Source organism: Cannabis sativa, chromosome 8 (genome assembly GCF_029168945.1).
Source record: "Cannabis sativa cultivar Pink pepper isolate KNU-18-1 chromosome 8, ASM2916894v1, whole genome shotgun sequence".
NCBI classification, from domain to species: Eukaryota; Viridiplantae; Streptophyta; class Magnoliopsida; order Rosales; family Cannabaceae; genus Cannabis; species Cannabis sativa.
The window spans coordinates 48,425,487-48,445,334 of record NC_083608.1 but is presented as its reverse complement, the minus strand read 5'-3'; the positions used below and the strand labels follow the sequence as shown (position 1 = coordinate 48,445,334).

Genomic DNA, 19,848 nt, shown 5'->3' with positions numbered 1-19,848 from the left:
AACCCTTTCTTGATCATGAACTCATCAAACCTTTTGTTCCATTGTCTTGGTGACTGTTTAAGTCCATACAGGGACTTAATCAGTTTGCAGACCAAGTCTTCCTTGCCTTTTTCCTCATATCCTTTAGGTTGTTGCATGTAGATTTCTTCCTCAAGTTCCCCATGTAGAAATGCAGTAGTTACATCCATTTGATCAACTTCTAGGTCAAATTGAGTAGCTATGGTAAGTATAATTCGATGGTTTTATACTTAGCCACAGTGAGAATATCTCATTAAAATCTATCCCTTCTTTCGTGTAAATCCCTTAGCCACTAGTCTTGCCTTAAACTTCTTAGGATCCGTCTCGGTGAGTCCTTCTTTGTGTTTGAAAAGCCACTTGCATGAAACTATGCTCTTCCCTTTAGGTTTCTTCACTAGTATCCGTGTTTTGTTCTTTCTCGGTAGATTCCATCTCTGTGTCCATTGCCTTGGACCATTTCTTGGCATCTTTATCAGTCATTGCTTCTTCATAGGACTTAGGTTCTGTCATTTCCACTCCCATAGCACAAAAGAATGCATAGGCTAGCACTTCTTCCCAAGCTGTGAAGCTAAATCTCTGTGTAGGTCTAGGAACTCTTCTAGTTCTGTCTCTGGTCAGTTGGTAATCTTGTATTGCCTCATTTTCTTGTACTTCTTCAGTAATAGGTTCCACCTGAATGTTGTCATCCTGAGCTTGGTCATTTCCTACCAAGTTTTCATCTCCCTGAGTATTTTCCACCCGTTCGGTTCCACCCGAACGGACATTAGGTTGAGTGTTCCTTGTTTGCATGTCCACAGATGTGCCTGCAGGGTTAGTGTCTAAAGTAGGACTAGATATAGCATTGTTATTAGTAATACAAGGAAATAAGTCTTCCTTAAAAACAACATCCCTACTGTTTATAGCTTTAAAACCTTGTTTCTCTCTTACCCATAATCTGTAGCCTTTAGTACCTTCAGGATAGCCTAGGAACACACATTTTAGAGCTCTAGGCTCTAACTTACCAACACTCTGATGTGCATAGGCTGCACATCCAAATACTCTTAAGTTTGAGAGATCGGGAGGCTTACCCGACTGCATCTCCTCCGGTGTCTTGAATTCAATGGCACCGGATGGACTTCGTTCACCGGGTAGGCCGCCGTTAACACAAACTTCTCCCCAAAATCCTTTAGTAAGCCCAGATTGCAATAATAGGCATCTGACCTTGTTCATCAAGGTCCTATTCATCCTCTCGGCTACCCCATTCCGTTGAGGAGTAATTCTCACAGTTCTGTGCCTTTGAATTCCAACAGAGCCACAATACCTGTTAAATTCATCACTGCAAAACTCTAAGCCATTGTCAGTCCTTAGGGTTTTAACCCTTTGATTAGTTAAATTTTCCATTAGGGTTTTCCATTGTATGAATTTAGATAAAGCCTCATTTTTATGTTTAAGTAAAAATACCCAAACTTTTCTAGAATGGTCATCAACAATAGACATAAAATACACATTTCCACCATGTGTTGGAGTTTTCTCTGGTCCCCACAGATCAGAGTGAACATACTCCAATATGTGCTTAGTTTTGTGAATACCAGTTTTAAACTTTAACCTATGATGTTTACCTAGGACACAGGATTCACAGAAATCCACTTTACTTACTCTGTCCTTACCCAGTAGCCTTTGATCACTCATGATCTGTAGGCCTTTCTCACTGATGTGCCCGGCCTTCGTGCCATAGGATGCCTTTTGTGTCTTCCGGATTGCTTGGATCGCATTGTTGCAGTGAGTCACTGGTTCTCCATCTAAGTAGTATAACCCTTCATGTTTGTGTCCTTTGATTATTGTCATAGCACCCTTACTTAGCTTCATTGAACCTGCTTCAATTTTGCTAACAATACCCATGTCATCTAGAACACTTATAGAAATTAAATTTCTAGCAAGATTAGGTACATACCTTACACCAGTTAGGGTTCTGACAATCCCATCAAACATTTTAAAACTTACATTACCTGAACCTTCTATGTTGCAAGTGTTGTTATTTCCTAGAATTACTTTGCCACCATTAGAGTTTCTGTAATCTGTTAGGATTTCCCTAGAATTTGTCATGTGAAAAGTACACCCAGAATCCAAAATCCAGTCATCTTTGAAAGATGTAGATGCAACATAAACTTCACCACTATCATAGCCATCTGAGTAGTTTGCTTCCTGTTGCTTGTCATTTTGTTGCCTGTTTTGATCTGATCTTTCTGGAAACCTTCCCCCTTTCTTGTTCTTGTATTTGTTGTTGTAGAAATAGCAGTCTTTCTTGTAGTGTCCAGGTTTTCCACAATAGAAACAACCTGTAGAATCACCAGAATCTCTTGATGGTGATCTATTCTTTCCTTTGTTTGAGTTTCTATGATGATGTGCACTATTACTTCTACCCCTGTTCTGGTAAGATTTCTTGTGAGATGGCCTTCCCCTGCTTAGGTTCATTTCACCATGTCCAGAATTGGATTTTTCACTCTTCATCTCTAAGTCTTTAGATTTTAGGGCAGAGATGACTTCATCAAGTGTGATTGAAGTCCTTCCATACTTGATTCTTGTCTTTACCTCTTCGTATGAATCGTGCAATGAATTCAAAATGATTATTGCCTGATTTTCATCACTTAGAGCTTCATTCTCTCCTGAATTTGCCAATTCAATGTGCATTCTGAGAAACTCATCAAGATTCTGATCTAGGGTTTTAGTGTGACTCATCTTAAACCCAAAGATCCTTTCTTTTAGGTAGATCTTGTTAGTTAGGGACTTCTGTTGAAACTGCTCTTCAAGTTTCTTCCAGATTTTAGCTGGTGTTTCTTCTTTATCAACCAATCTGATAATAGCATCAGAAAGGTTGAAAATTATGATTCCAAAGGGTCGTTTCCAACAGTTCTTCTTGTTGAATCTTTGAAGTGTTTTTCGCCATTCAATAGGGTCTTCAAGAACCCTAAGTAGTTTCGTTGAGCCACAGGATCCGATCTTTCTCCTCCGCATCCCGTAATCACCGTATCCATCAAAACGATCAATGTCAACCTTGATATTGCTCATGTTAGGAAAATCAAAATTAAATTGAGTAGAGTTTAGAAAGATTTGTTTATTATCGCCTTGTGGAATTTCCACAGGTTTCCCACTGTCCACAACTTCTTGTTGTGTTTCTTCTTCTTCTCCCAGTCTTGATCACTTTCTTGATTCTTTCTTGAGTTGATTTAAGCTTGAACCAAAGCTCTGATACCACTGTAGGAATTTTACTTGGTGAAATTCCAAGTTTACCCTACACCACTCAAGAACACAGTCAAAACGACAAGGACAAAATTGTCCTTTAAATCACTTAATATATCAATTCACACGACAACCAAGATTTGGTCGTTTTCACTCGCACGACAAAGGAACTTGTCGTTCCTTACCTGCACGACAGATCGTTTGATCAAAACGATCTGTCGTTCTTCCTCAAATAAAACCAAGAGAGTTCAGAGCAAACCCTAGCTCATTTCTCTCCTCGAACCTTCGAGAGTTTCAAACTCTCTCTCTTTCTCTCTGCCTTCTCTCTGGTTCTCAAACCCTAGAACCAGAGATCTCCCTCGATCTCTCGATCGATCTAACCCAGAAAATCACCCCAGAAACAACACACACACACACATACACAAATATTAGCCAAAACACAGTAGTTTAGAGTAGGAAATCAAACACCAGAAATATAGAGGTTCGCCCTAAAATTAGGGGTACGTCCTCTGATGAGCTCGCCTTGAAGATCGACCTCAGATCTTGCACTATGTGAAGGAATATTACAACAGGTGAGAAATCCAGTCACAGATCGACTGGTATTTCTAAAGTATTCTCTCTTTTGTTTTTCTGTGTTTATTTCTCTCTTATTTTTCTGATTTCTCACACTAACTTTCTTTGTTTCTTTTGCATGAACTTGAAAACAACATCTGGAGCTGAGCAATCTCTCAGATCTGGTAATCTAGGGAATTTTTGCATCTGGTATATTTCATCTCTTCTCTTCTGTTCCTTTTATAGTTGTAGTTCTAGGGTTGATCACAGAACTAGGAGTTAGTTACAACTTCGGTTGTAACTAACAACTAGTTCTTGATCCACTAGAGGCGAAGCCACCTAGGATCTGATTTCTGTTGTATTCAGTTTTCTTTTATTTGTAATTTTCACTTCATCTGTAAAACTGTAATAATAAAGGTTACAGTGAGGTCTAATTTTAACATCTTCATCTTCATCTCGAACACGAATACTCATAATGTTGAGTCAAGATCAAGTTTGTTCCATATGTTTTGAATCTCTTCATCTATTGTTTCTTTGAGAATTTTACATTTTTTTTTTTTTTGTTTTCTTTATATTGAGTAGACACCAAAAATGCCTGCATTATCATCTCATTTGCTTTTAAATCCAAAAACTCATTTCGTTCCACAAGTAATCATCAAGATAAGATTCATATGATATGTATTGATCATCAATCAAAACCACATTGATCTCAAGATAGAAAAAACAATTTCAACACACAAAATTTCTTTGAGTATCATTCGAAGCAGCTCGAATTCTATTTCCCCTTGATCACTTAATAACTCCCTTAGTTTGAACAAAACCAAACGTTTATTCTAAGCTTTTGTATTGTGGACATTGTCTCACATGGAATAAATGGTAGAAAATTGAGTCATACATAAGAATATGGACTACTCTACTCATTGCCAATTGATTTTGAGATGGAATCCCATAATTCTCAATATTTTGCAATTTGTTTTTTTTGTTACAAAGCTGCTAATTACAGTTCATTATTTATGTTATAAATACCGTTATATCTCAAGACTCTATAAGAACATTTTGTCAAGCTGTGAATTCTTTTACTTTCTTGCATATATTACAATAATTTAACACTAATTTGTTTAATCTAAAAATTATAATCTCTATTTAATTTTTATTTTTTATTTTTGGTTACTAACAGTCTCTAATTTTTAATTTGAATCAAAACAAAAGAAAATAAAAACCTCTAAAACTCCTCTAATTTCCCCTCCCTAAAATCTGAGTTCCAAAGGGAAGGGTAGGAATCTATATAAAAAATGGAACAAGAGAAATGTCTATTCAACTCTAATGAATATTGTTTTAAGGATGTAATGAGTTTATTTATGAGAATAAATCAAAAAATAAAAGTCACTTTCTGTCTTGTACTTTCATGAACTTAATTCTTCACTCACAACAAATAATAATATGCAGTCACTCTAATGAGTTTATTTATGAGAAGAAATCAATAAATAGTCCAAGCCAGTGAAAAGTCATGTGTTTGTGTTTCAATCAAAACAAAATCTAAGATGCTCTGCCGCTTAAACAAATTAACTTAGAGGACTGATATAGTTGATCTTTCTGTCAAAAATCTCTTATTGTAATATTTTCTTAGAATTATTACATAGAAAATTTAAATTGACACTTTAAGTTTTAAAATTATTTCTATGGAATTTTTTTTTTTTTTAATTTTTTTATGACAGTGTTCGATATAGTTATAACATTATTTCTATAATTTTTTTTTTTAAATTTTCGAATAGTTTATAGTATTAAAAATAAATTTAAAATTTTTTGATAAATTATTTATTATTTTTTAAAAATTAATAAGAATAATATTATAGCTATAATAAATACTATAAAAAACCTAAAAAAAAGTAATTTTTAAAACAAAAATTAATTAAAAAATTATAATAAAATATTATAATTAATACTTATTATTAAAAATAAAATAGAACCCATGATTGATCCAATTCCATCCCTATATCTGGACCATGTCAGCATCTCACTTTGGGGTGTCCATGTCATTATTCATTATTCTATCTATATACAAATATTTTCTGATATCATATATGAAATTACATCTGAGCCGTTGAGAGACCTTTTTGACATGATCAACTTTTACTTTCAGGTCGTTAGAGCACTTTCAACCCCTTCTTTATTATATCTTTTAAAATATATTATTACAATTTTATTTTTTTTTTAATTTATATTACATTTTTATATTGCATCGTTCATCAGTTTATTTAAAATATATTATTAAAATTTTACTTTTTTTTTTTAATTTACAACACATTTTTACATTATATCATACATCAACTTATTTAAAATACATCACTAAAATTCTACATTTTTAAAATTTTTTATATATTTCATTCATTTCAAATATATAAATATTTCCATACAAAAATAATTATTAAAACTCAAAATAATTAATAAAATATGTTCAAAGTACTGAGTAGTATTCTTTAAATATAGAGCATGAATATCAAATTTTTTTAAAAAAATTAAATGAATGAGTTTAATGTGAAATATTGTATTGAATTGATTCACATATTATAGAACCTCTCTTTTCCCTACTCTTCCTCCGCTCCTGGTTGATGGATGGCAACCTCTTCTTCAAGAGTGGATTAAGCCAAACTGTGATGTGAAAGTAGAGATGGAAAGAAAAGCATGTGCATCACGGTAGTGACTAGTGACTAGAAACCACCTTGGTGTGGTGTGTGGGGTGCATATAGCAAGATTGGAGTTTTCTGATGCTCCGTGCGGAGAAGCGGTAGGTTACTGTTTGGCTTTGAAAGTTGCTAAAGATAGTTAGAACTTTATTATTATAGAGAGTGACTCAAGGGTAGTTATCAATTTCCTCAACGGACTAGATTTTCGTTGGGAGATTGAGAACTACACTTATTTTGTAATAGACTCTCCCGGTATTATGCTAGTTGTAATTTTATTTTTGTTAGTCGAACATGTAATTTCGTTGCTCATAATGTGGTTAAGTGGATCTTTTTCCACAATCGGTATGATCGTGTGCTAGTTGTAATCTTTTTCCACAATGTAAGTAGATTTTCGTTGGGAGATTGAAAACTACACTTATTTTGTAATAGACTCTCCCGGTATTATGCTAGTTGTAATTTTATTTTTGTTAGCCGAACATGTAATTTTGTTGCTCATAATGTGGTTAAGTGGATCTTTTTCCACAATCGGTATGATCGTGTGCTTGTTTCTTCTATTTCAAATAATATATTCTGTAATGACCGTGAGGTTTAATTTCATTTATGTTTATTTTTTTAAAAAAAATATTTTTAGTACGGTTCTAAAAATATTTTAAAGAATTTTGAAAGAGTAAACAAAAGGGTCAACATCATTTGTTAATGTATTTTTGCTGGAGTCTAACGAACGTGACATTAAAAAACTCCAGCTATATAAGCTGCCGGCCCCCCCAACAAAAAATGGCTTATTCTTTTATTATAGCGGCAAATCCAAAAAATCTCCATTGTTAGAATCAGCCAACTGGCCTTAACAAGTTCACACAAAGTATTGGGATTTTTCTCCTTGTCCATAATCTCAACCATTCCAATACTATATCCTTTATTTACTTCACCAACTTTTCCCACATAAAAAAAATTAACCCATAATGGCATCATCAACAAAGAACAGAATTCCTATCTGGGTGGTGATCATCTTCTTTTCTCTGTTTCTCCTTCTTCATACCACAACTTCTGTTGAAGATGAGGTTAAGAAATCACTGCTTAACTTTCTTTCAAAGCTATCCAACAATGGCACTACTCAACTCGGTTCGCTTTCGAGTTGGAACACTACATCTGATCCTTGCAATGACCACTGGTCTGGTGTAGTTTGTGGGACAAAGAATAGTGTCATAAAAAAGTTGTACCTCAACAGCTCAAAACTAGAAGGAGAGCTTGATATTGGCATTCTTTGTGGAGTGGCACCAATTGCAGCCTCACTTGGTGTTGTTCATCTTGAGTACAACAACATTCATGGAGTAATTTCTACACAGATTTCGTCCTGCAAACAACTCACTCACTTCCATGTAACTCGGAACAAGCTTTCAGGAAGCCTTCCAGCTTCTCTTGTCATGTTAAATAACTTGATACAATTTGACATATCCAACAACAGATTTTCTGGTAGTTTGCCAGATTTTTCTAGTATTTCAGGTCTTCAAGTATTCCTTGCTGAAAATAACCAGCTTGGTGGGGAGATACCGCGATTCGATTTCTCAAACCTGAAGCTATTCAATGTCTCAAACAATAACTTCACTGGTAGTATACCAGATGTTCATGGCCATTTCACAGCAAATAGCTTTATTGGTAATCCTTATCTATGTGGGGATCCATTGCCAAATGAGTGTCCACCTTCACAATCAAATACCCTTTCAGAGAAGTCAAAAGATTCTTATAAAAGTTCAGTTACTATGTTTGTAGGATATATTGTTTTGGGATTGATTGGTATTGCTCTAATCATTTTCATGCTTTGCAAAAGAAACAAAAGAAAGAAAGACAAGGTTAATAATGCATTGCCAAAGAAAGTAGTTGCAGTTGATAATGATGGAGATGACAGCATGTACAAGTCTAGTTTTGGTGGTTTAACTAAATCAGAAACTTCAGCTGATGATCAAAGTGGTTTTGTTTCATCCTCAGTGCTGGTGGTGCTCACTAGTCCAGAGGTAAATGGACTTAAATTTGAGGACTTGCTAAGGGCTCCAGCTGAGATGATTGGAAGAGGCAAGAGTGGTAGTCTCTATAAGGTCCTTCTTGGTAATAACCAAATTGTAGCTGTCAAAAGGATTAAAGATTGGGACATTTCTAGTCATGAGTTTAAGCAAAGAATGCAGAGGTTAGATAAAGTGAAACATCCTAATGTGCTTCCAACTCTTGCTTTCTATTCTTCCAAACAAGAGAAGCTTTTGGTTTATGAATTTCAGCAAAATGGAAATCTATTCAAGTTTCTTCATGGTAATAAATTCTTGTCATGATGACCCTTAACTAGTTTTGTTAATTCAATTTTTTTTTTCTCTAAACTTCTTAACTCAAACTCTTTTTCAGGAACCAATATGGATTATGCATTTGATTGGGCCACTAGACTTGAAATAGCAGCCAACATAGCAGAAGCATTAGCCTTCATGCACCAAGAACTCAAAGATGACAAGATTGCCCATGGTAACTTGAAATCATCAAACATATTGCTCAACAAGAACATGGAGCCATGTATAAGTGAGTATGGTCTCATGAGGGTTGAAAACAGTAGCCCTTCCAAATCATCGAACGCCTTCTTTAAAGACGATGTTTATGGTTTCGGTGTCATCCTGCTTGAGCTTCTCACTGGGAATCTGGTGCAGCACAATGGCATTGACTTAACAGATTGGGTTCAGTCTGTTGTGAGGGAAGAATGGACAGTTGAAGTCTTCGACAAGGCGTTGCTCTCGGAATGCGCTAGCATAGAAAGGCTAGTGAGTTTGCTCCAAGTAGCCATACAATGTGTTAGCCGTTCTCCTGAGGCTAGACCCTCCATGAACCAAGTTGCAGCCATGATCAACGCGATTAGAGAAGAAGATGAGAAATCTGCTGTATCTTTTGAACCATCACAATTGGATTAAAAAATTTAATACATGCATAGAACATAACTACTTGTTAGTTAGTATAAATTATAGGAAATTTATATATTACACCTCTAAATAAGTGTTCTGGTAGATCTCTTATTTGTTTCGGTATTTAAAAAAAAATTAGTTTGATTTTTCTTTTCTCATAATTACGTAGGTTGTACTTGTAACTATTATTAAGACTACCTGTAAACTCTTAGAAAATTCTATATAGTTTACAATGTCGAAAATAAAATTCAAACAATTATTTACTATGCGTATAAGAAAATATATTCGTGTGTGCAACAAAATATTTAAATTTTATATTCGACATTGTAAATTATTCGGAATTTTCTAAAAAAATACAAGTAATTCTAAATAATTATTACGTCGAAACAGATAGAAGATGTACCTAAACACTCATTTAAGAAGGTGTTTTATGGATCATATTGGTATCCATCAGCTAATAATTAATGAAGTTACACATGCTTTGCATCCATATATATGCCTTGAAAAATCATTAATAACTATTAACTACTAATAACTGTACTTTTGTTTCCTCTGTTTTGCCATTTTGAAATATAGCACCACAACTTTGAGAAAAGTTTTTCGAGTTAGTTAAGTTCGTTATATGGCCTTAACCAACTTAACAGTCACTTTTCACAACCATCTAACATAAAACAGTGAACACTGAGATTACAGAAAGAGATCTATTGTTTTAGGATTAGGAGTCAAGAGAGAGAGAGGGAGAGAGAGTGAGTGAGAGAGATAGACTGACATGTTCATCTTCTTTGTACATGCTTTTCATTCTTGATTGAGAGAATGATTCAGTGAAGGTTGTTGAACTTGGGCCAATTTAGGCCAAACTTAGAGAAAAAGCTTGTGTTTGTTTTTGTGTTTATTAAAATATTCAACTGTTTTGTAGTTTGTGTTAATGGTTAATTATTAGTATAGATACCTTTTTATTAATATTTGAAAAACCGTGTTTTATTACAACAAATTTCTTTGATAACAATAAAAAAAATATTAATGTAAAGATTTGTTATAATAAATTGGAAATTTGTTACTGTAGAACACAAATTTGTTGTAATAGAACATGTTGGAACTTTGATAAATCTTTAATAAAATATAGAAGTGTTCTAGTGTGTGAAATGAAAAGAGTTCCACATATAGGATATGAACCCTTATTTATAAGGGTATATATAGTGCAACTTTGGCATTTGGATTTGGGCCCTAAGGGGTACCCAGTTTTGTGCGAATAGGTGAGGACTCACACACTTGACCCACCACATGCGCGCGTCCGTCCGAGCTGGGTTGGTGTGGTGTGATACTTTAGAAGGAAGTAAGCACTCACACATCAAGACGAAGGGAGTTCGCTGTTTGGTGGTATTCAGAAATCAGTTGACAAAGTAAATTACAAAGGATTGCAGCAAAGCTTTAGAGTGAGTCTAAACTTGTTTAAGTTAATTGTATTTTGTAATTGTTTGAGACTTTACTAATTGATTTCATTCTCTCGGTGTGACCCCGTGGACTAGTAGTGTTTGAAAGAACACTGAGTACAATTTTCTTGTGTCAAGTTTTCTGCACAATTTATTTCTATTTTTGCACAATTTATTTCTATTTCTGTTTTCTACACAATTACCGAATGAAAAAAATTTAGGTTGAGTCGTGGACCAGGTCACTCTCTTTAAGACGTTCGCGGCACTGCCAAGGAGTGTGCAAGCAGTTGGAATTTGTCGGTCAACTGCCCAATCATACTGTATCGGAACCCCACTGCACTGTAGAGTACCATTGAATACACCCAAAGATTTTTGATATTGCAGATGGAATTTTAATTTTTAAGAAAATTGTATTTTCGATATGAAAAAGATGTATTCTTCCCATCATTTCAATTGCATTATATAGACGAATGGATTGAAAAATCATAACGGAGAGAAGAACGTTTTCTGAATCGTATAGTGAGTTGCTTAAATGTGTCCCATTAACTGATACGACTAAGTAATCAATTCTAATTAAACACGTTTCTTATTTAAATTAAAAATTAAAAATAATTATTTTATTAAATAATTTTTCTGTAAAAATAATAGAGTGTCACCCACACCAACCCAGCTCGGACGAACGTGCGCATGTGGTGGGTTAAGTGTGTGAGTCCTCACCCATAAAAACAGGTATTAATTAAAGTTTCCCCAAAAAAAAAAGCAAAATAATACAAGAAAAATATATTTATTTCTCAATAAACATTTACATTAAATTAAAAACTATTTTGGAAACTAATTTACCAAAAAAAAAAATAAATTAATAAATAAAAAAACTTAACAATATTTTAGTCACAGGAAGCCATAACATTCCATCCCTACCGACACTTCTTTGTCTTTTTAGATTGATGAAGCTCAGAGGTTGCGGTCTGACTTGAGATCAAATATGATATTTAATAATATTTATTTACCATGTGTTTACATTAAAAAGAAATTGGAATTTTTTTTAATTAAGGTTATCCTTACTTTCGAAGTGTGTATGTTTTTGCTACCTAGAAAATTATAATCTAAATTATTTTATAAAATGGTATATGTAGTGATAAGAATCACTCTCTCAAGAACAAGATCAAATGAACATAACAGCAATCAAAGACTTATAGAACAACAAACAAACAGTTTGTAATCTACACTGTGATGAGAACAAATCAAAATCAGTTTTATATGCTCCTAAAATAAATTATTTTGGATTATTTGATACTATAAATTATTTATAATTTTACAAAAATTAGTGTGATATATATGTTAAATAATTACAAAGTGTTAAATAAAGAATAATTAATGGCGAAACTCTCTTATATTTTAATTTTTATACACTTATTTTCTTGATTTTTTTTTGGTAAAACTTCTTATAAGTTTACTTTTTTATGCGAATTTGAGGTGTCAGTTAAATATCACTGTTAAATATTAATTTGATGATCATTGTGTACACTTATGTATACGTGAAAGTAAAACTTTGAAATCAATATAATAATAATCTAGTTGGTATTTAACGGTAATATTCAGCTAATACCTCAAATTTGCAAAAATAAAAATTAAATATAAGAGAATTTTGCCAAAAAAAATAAATAAGAAAGTTAAATGTAAAAAAATTAAACATAAAAGGGTTTTCCACAAATAACCCTCAAATAAAAAATAAATAAATTTATAATTTATTCAAATACCAAATGAGAATCCATGCTACCCTCTAAGGCAAAGGACACACCCAAGTACCCAACCATATAAATACCCAAAGATTTTTAGTTAGACTGAGGGTGAGGAGCTATGGTTTTTCTCAAGTGAGTGCAGGTAGATGCTATCATACAAGGATTTTTCTTTTTTTTTTTCCCCAAAAGACATTAGTAAGTAGTGCACTAGAAACAACAAGTTCATCCATTTTGACCTTGTGAGTGAAAAAAAATATGCATATAGTCAAAACCAAAATTATGAACACTAATGGTAGAACATGCTTTATTTATGTGTAAAGTAAAATGTCCACTCAAAGTGATAAGTATTAGTCAACGGCTTTAAAATGCCATAAAATTTTAAGAGCAATTGAGTACTATATTGGAGGAAGTCATCAAAGCTAAGCTAATCTACTACTCTAATAATCATGTACTTTAATCTTTAAAGAGAAGAAAATAAACCAAACAATTAACTAACATTCCATTTTCTCAGACCTACCCTTGTAATGATCTCACATGGAGATATTAACTAAGCCAAAAAAAATTGTGACTGATCAAGTGGGTGGGTATAAAATTGTGAATGCATTATCTAAATATAATCATCAAACTAAGGGCAGTTATGTGAGCTGGTTCTAATGCTTACCTAACAACAAACCTCACCTCTCTTTTCATATTAATTAACCTTTCTTAATTTTCCAGCTAATCACTATTAATAGATACTTAACACCTCCCTTTCCAAAAAAAATTTAATGAAAACTTTACCTAATTTGCCTTTAGGCTTAAGTCAAATAAGAGAGCTCACTTCACATGGTTTAGGTTATTATTCCAAGAGTACAAATCCAAAATAACCCACAAATTCAAGCAATATCTTAAGTCAGTTGGCTTAAGAAAAACCCCACATTTTAGCTCAATCTCCAAAGCCAAGGAAAGATTATTAAACAAAAACAACCCCTTTTTGTATTTTTATTTGACTTTGATTAATATATATAAAATCAAAATCTAATACATTTTGTTGGTATTTTGTTTTTGTATTTTTGGGAGTTTGCGTAGGGGACAGTAAAATTGTGACTGTGTAACGCATTAATTAATTATATTAGCTCGTTAAGCTTTATTACATCAAAGAAAATTTTAAATGATAGCAACTTTGATTAATGCATTCCCACCTAAAATATAGCTTTTTTGTAATCATTCACTATTCATCAATGGCGGCCACCTGGATTATTTTCCTACACCTAAATCCACCGAACCACTCCCTTCTCCTTGGGGCCCACAAATAGTGATGTAAATATTATGAATTCTATCGTGTCGTGTCATAAAATAAATAAATTATATCATGTCGTGCTACAAAAAATACAAATCGTATCATGTTCTGATTCGTATCATATATACTCAAACTAGCTTGTTTTTTTTTATACGAACTTAAATTTATATTTTATTTTTTTATATTTTATTTTTATAATTAATGAAATAATACTAAAATGATGTGTTTTTTATAATTTCAATTATTTTTATTTAATTATTAAAACTATTATTAAATAGAATATTAAAATTTATTAGAAAAAAATTATATTTACTAATAAATATTTAAATTATTATTATTACTATTATCAAATATAAATTTTTTTACATATCATGTTTTCATAATAGATTATTTGTACTTATATTTCATATTTTTTAGACTTATCATATCATGTCGTACTTAAACTCATATTTTTGTGCCTTAGTATTCTTAAGCTCATATTTTTCATGCACTATCGTGTTTAAGTTCATATTTTTTGTCTCTTGTTAATTTGTAGCACCCTGACATATTGTGTCTAAATTTATATTTTTTTGTACCTTGTCGTGCTCGTAATTTTTTTGCACCGTATCGAAAAACTCAACCCGTATTTACAGTACCACAACTAAACGAGATAAGTTGAGAAATACCTCTTTTTTATATCCATTAATTAAAAATACTCTTATATTATAGTTCATTAAAATCTAGGGATAAGTTGAAAACTACCCTTTTTTATTACACATTAACCAAATATAGCTCTGAAATAATTTTAATTGATAAATACCCTCTTTTATAATCAAAGTACCAAATATAACCTCACAAAACTTATCAAAATTAGACTTTCTAATGCACATAATGGGAATATAACTTATAAAAGTGGGTATAAATTAAAGAATAGTAAAATGAAGGTAAAAATTAAAATATAAAACAAAAAGTGGGTATAGAGTGTAATTTCCTCTAAAATCTACCCACTTTTATGAGTGGGTTGCCTAATATACTATTACCTTCTACTTAAGTATAAGGTATGTTTTACATTAACGTAAAAGGTATAATAAAGACATCATCTATAAAAGCAGGTATATCTTAAAGAATATGAGAATGAAAGTAAAAATTAATGGGAAATTTATAAAAATAATAGAATTAGGTTAATTTTTATGAAAATACTGTCACACGGAATTTTTTCAAAAATATTGTGTTTTTTATAAAACAATAATGGAACACAAAACTAAACAACTAAAAACAACAGTAGAACAACTAAAAAATAACAGTAAAATAACCGTAAAAACTTAACACACTACACAGTCTTTTTGAAAAAAATTCTACCCCACAGTATAAAAGTAAAAAATTAAAATTTCAATATGTAGTGTAATTATTCCAAATTAAATAAAATAAAGTGGATATACAATCCAATTTTCTCCCAACTAAACTAGCGCGGACGCGACTTTTGAAATCGGCCCAGGCCCACTTCGAAGCCCATGTTTGAGTGTGGCACTTTGTGACTTTGTCGCTTGTAGTTGACCACTACAGTCCCCACGCGCTCACTTAGGGAGTGGTACCAAACGCAAGCGCCACTTTTTGGCAAATTCCTTCCTTACCTCGCACTTTGGAAGCTATTGCCCCACCTCACTCTCTCCCCCCTCTTCTAGCTTTTCTCTGGTTCCATTCAGGAACTTGTTAGAGAGAGAAAGAAGAAAGAAAGAGACACTCTTTAGAGAGAGAAAGCTTAAACACCCCATTTCGCTTTCATAGTTTTCACTTTCCTCTTATTTGTGATGCTCAAGTCCTTTCCTTTTTAGATATAAGATAATATATAATACAAAAAGCTTGAGTCTTTAGGGTTTTCTAGTGACAAGTTTCCATTTTTCTTTTCAAAAGAAAAAAAAAAAACCACCAATTGTGAACTTCCCAGAATCAAGGTAGGTGACTAGATTACAAGTTTCTAACCATTTGTTTATTAAGGGTCAGTTTGAAACTGAAACAGCATCAACAATTGAAGAATTGGTATTAATCTGTGTTTGAAGAATTGGTGAAGAGCTTTTTCATGGGATTTTTGGGATAGCAAAAAAAGAAAAAACGGTTCTTTACATTTGGCTTTGTGGAATGAGATAGAGCAAAGAGGAAAATGTCTCGGATTCAACTCCATATTCTCCAAAAAGATGGTTACATGGGTTACTCTCCTCCATTTGTTCCTGCTCCATATAGTGGTGGTTTTCATAAAGAACCACCAACACCAACATCATCATCATCATCAACACCATCATCATCTTCATCTGGTACAAAAATAAGTCCTGCTGTTCTTTTTATTATTGTGATTTTGGCTGTACTTTTCTTCATATCTGGTCTGCTTCACTTGCTCGTTAGATTTCTCATAAAGCATCCATCTTCATCAGCTTCTTCTCAATCTAATAGATACCCAGAACTTTCTACATCTGATGCTCTTCAGAGACAGCTTCAACAACTCTTCCACCTCCATGATTCTGGTTTAGATCAAGCTTTTATAGATGCTTTACCTGTTTTTCATTATAAAGAGATTGTGGGTCTTAAAGAACCGTTTGATTGTGCTGTTTGTCTTTGTGAGTTTTCTGAAAAGGACAAGCTTAGATTGCTTCCTGTGTGTAGCCATGCTTTTCATATCAGTTGCATAGACACTTGGCTTCTCTCAAACTCAACATGTCCTCTCTGTAGAGGAACCCTTTTCACTCCTGGCTATTCTATTGAAAACCCAATGTTTGATTTTGATGATTTTCAAGATGATGTGCGTTCTAACAATAATGGTATTGGTGGGTACACTTCTTCTCAGAAAACAGTAGAGATTGAAGAAACTGCTGTTGTTAATAATAAAAAGGGTGTTTTGCCTGTTAGGCTTGGTAAATTCAGAAAGGTAAATGCTGAGGAAACAACAGGAGGAGAATCTGGGATTGGAGAAACCAGTAGTAGTAATTTGGATGCAAGAAGATGTTTTTCAATGGGATCTTATCAATATGTACTTGATGACTCAGTTCTCAGGGTACCCTTTTGTACTGATCGATTAAGCAAAGCAATTGAACAAGGTAATAATCCTACTACAGTTGATGATGGAGATATGGAGGGAAAGAAGATTAGCAGTGTAAGTAAAGGTGAAAGCTATTCTGTTTCCAAGATCTGGCTTTGGTCTAAGAAGGGAAAGTTTTCAACTTCAACAGATTCACAAGCTGGTATGCCTTCTTCTCTGAATTTGGATTTGCCATGGATGGAAAAAAGTACCTTAGGGGTATGATAATATGAGTGAATACAGTGAGAAAGAGAGAGATAGGGAGAGAGAGACAGAAAGGTATATTCTTTATTTATTTTGTGTTGTGATTATTATTACTATTATTATAATTTTGAATCGGTTCTCACTAGCTAGAAGAGTTTGGCCAGAAGTTGGGTTAGTTTTTTAATTGTTCTTCTTTTTGAAAATTATTTTTGTGATGCTAATTCAGTGATTCTGATGATTGGCCTTGTGCCATTACTGTTTATGTATATCATATCTTGTTCATTGACACAACACAATGATACATTACTCTTAAGGCATTCTAATATTAAGAAATGAACAATCTTGATCAATGTTTTGCTCAATCCAAACTTATATCATGATGTTAAATTATCATTATATATAATTTGGTTGTCTTTTTCTTTGGTGTACTACTCTACCCTTCTTGGCAAGGAGAGTCTTTTATTTCTAAAAGTGATGACTTTTTTCATCAATGGTGCCGAGTCTGAATCTGATTACAACCAAATATACAGAACCATGCTGCATTGCACGTGTAACTAAACTCAATAGCATTTACTTGTTTGGTTTCACATTAGTTCACATTCATATAATAAGGTAGTTTGTTTATTTATTGGTTGGTTTAACAATTGGATAGAAAATAGCACATGGATGGGAGAATAGAAACAAAAGGGTATTCTTTGTCAATTTGTTTTTGTTTCCGAATGGTGTGACCTTTTTTTTGTATTTAATCATTCAAATTATGAGATAGAGAAAGAGAACAATAGTCAAGAAGAAACAGTTGGGTAACAATAATTTTTTGAAGCATAGGTCTTATCTTCCAGGTTTAAAAAATCTTGACCTCCTGCAAATGAAGACAACCAGATTTTGTGTCTAAAGGTCAAAGTTGATACTTTTTTAGTTTGTCCATTTCCACTCCATTTACTTTCTTTTCTTTTCTTTCTCTTTTTCAAAATTTACCAAAACTAATAATATATTATCTCTAATCTCCATAATCCACGGCAAGAGGTAATTAATAAGAAGAGGGAATGCTTTTGCTTTTATTGCCTTTAAAATCTTTCTTTTTTACAAACCCTTTTGGAATAATGTGAGGTACTGTGTTTATGCAGTGCAGAGGGATCTTTTGGGTTGGTCAGTTGGGCAGTCATGGTGGGATCCATGAAAGCTATGTCACAGCATCTTTTTTACCTCTTTAAAAAATGAGTCATTTGATTTAAAATATTGGCTGTACCAATGAAACTGTGGGGCCAAACAAAATCACTTCTTTCCATTCACATGTAGCAACTCATTCTTAAAATAATAATAAAAAAAAAACTAATAATTTTTACATAATTTTAACATCAATTAAAATGATTTTCTTGAATCTAGCGATTTCTCGAGTATAAAAATTATACTCTTGAATCTATCAAATTTTACAATCTCTATAATTTTTTTAGTCATTTTAAATTAATTTTTTTTTTCAAGGGTAAATAAAATGATATATCATTAATGGGTTTACTTTGTTGTCTCATTTTTTTAAAAAGTATTATAATGGTTAGCAAATGATACAGATTCCCTGTTACCAAAACACACCAAGAAAGTACCAAACAGATCTTCTTTTTCCAGCAAAATAATTAAAAAATATATAAATAATAAAAATCCAGCAGCAGAGGCTTTATCAACCAATAATAGATATTTTTTAGTAGAAAATTTTGAAGTTGTAAAAAGTGGTCTCCACCATCTCTGATCTTAACTCAAAAGTACATGGTACTTTTGTCCCATTATATACAGTGTAGTTATTATACATTACAGTCTACTGATATTCCAGGCCCAATCTACTTAGGCGGCTATTGGGCTTGATGATGGCCTATAACATAACAAAGCACATCTTTCTTATCTTTACTGTTTGTTTTTTTTTTTTGATTAATTTTTCATTTTTTTTCCTTTTTATTGTGGGGGTTGGATTCTTTTCAAAAATACTGTGTGCTGTGTTAAGTTTTTACAGTTGTTCCACTATTATTTTTTAGTTGTTCTACTATTATTTTTAATTGTTCTGTTTTGTTATTTTATAAAAAAATAGTATTTTTGTAAAAAAATTCGTGTGACAGTAAACTTATAAACTTTTGTTCAAAATTCAGTATTTTTATAAAAATTTCTTATTTTTTTAATATGAAAAAAGTTAGATTTAAAAAAAAGATGTGGACACTAACAAATCTAAACTAAATCAATCTTGAATGTAATAACCAAAATCTTGGAGGTTGTTTACAGTTTTTAGTTTTTAGAATCGTGTTTTTAAAAGTTAGAATTTTTTATCATTTTTAAAAATTTAATGGTGTTGGCTTAGGTTTTTTAAAAATATTTTTAGATTGTTTTTACTAAAAAACATTAATAGTCTACACCATACCATGACATGAACCCATCCAACTTTGGACTGGATCGCGGACCTAGACCTGAACGCGAATGCTGACCTGGACTCGGACTCAGACCCAAATCCGAACCTAAACCCGATTTCGAGGTCTGGGATCTGGATTTGGGTTTGAGTCTGGGTCCAGGTTCAGGTCCGGGTCCGAGATCGAGGTCGGTCCTGGTCCAAATTCGGGTTCGGGTTCGGGGTCATGGTCTGGGTCCGAGTTAGGGTCCAAAGTTTGGGTCCGATCTTGGGGTCCGAGTCTGAGGTCTGGGGTTTGGGCTCCGACTTCCATGGTCTGCGTCCAAGGTCCGGGTATATGAACAAAAATGGAAAATATAATATGTAA

At 32.8% G+C, this 19,848-nt stretch overlaps 2 protein-coding genes across 2 annotated transcripts; both read left to right on the top strand.

Moving 5' to 3' along the window:
- Positions 1-6,756: 6,756 nt before the first annotated feature.
- Positions 6,757-9,697, top strand: LOC115699014 (probable inactive receptor kinase At2g26730). The gene is made up of 2 exons (XM_030626224.2): positions 6,757-8,768; positions 8,859-9,697. Exons 1-2 carry the CDS (start codon positions 7,430-7,432, stop codon positions 9,407-9,409), a joined length of 1,890 nt encoding a protein of 629 aa, XP_030482084.2. The 5' UTR covers positions 6,757-7,429; the 3' UTR covers positions 9,410-9,697.
- Positions 9,698-15,413: 5,716 nt separating this feature from the next.
- LOC115700447 (RING-H2 finger protein ATL46) lies at positions 15,414-17,460 on the top strand. The gene has a single exon (XM_030627985.2). It carries the CDS (start codon positions 15,986-15,988, stop codon positions 17,117-17,119), a length of 1,134 nt encoding a protein of 377 aa, XP_030483845.2. The 5' UTR covers positions 15,414-15,985; the 3' UTR covers positions 17,120-17,460.
- Positions 17,461-19,848: the final 2,388 nt, after the last annotated feature.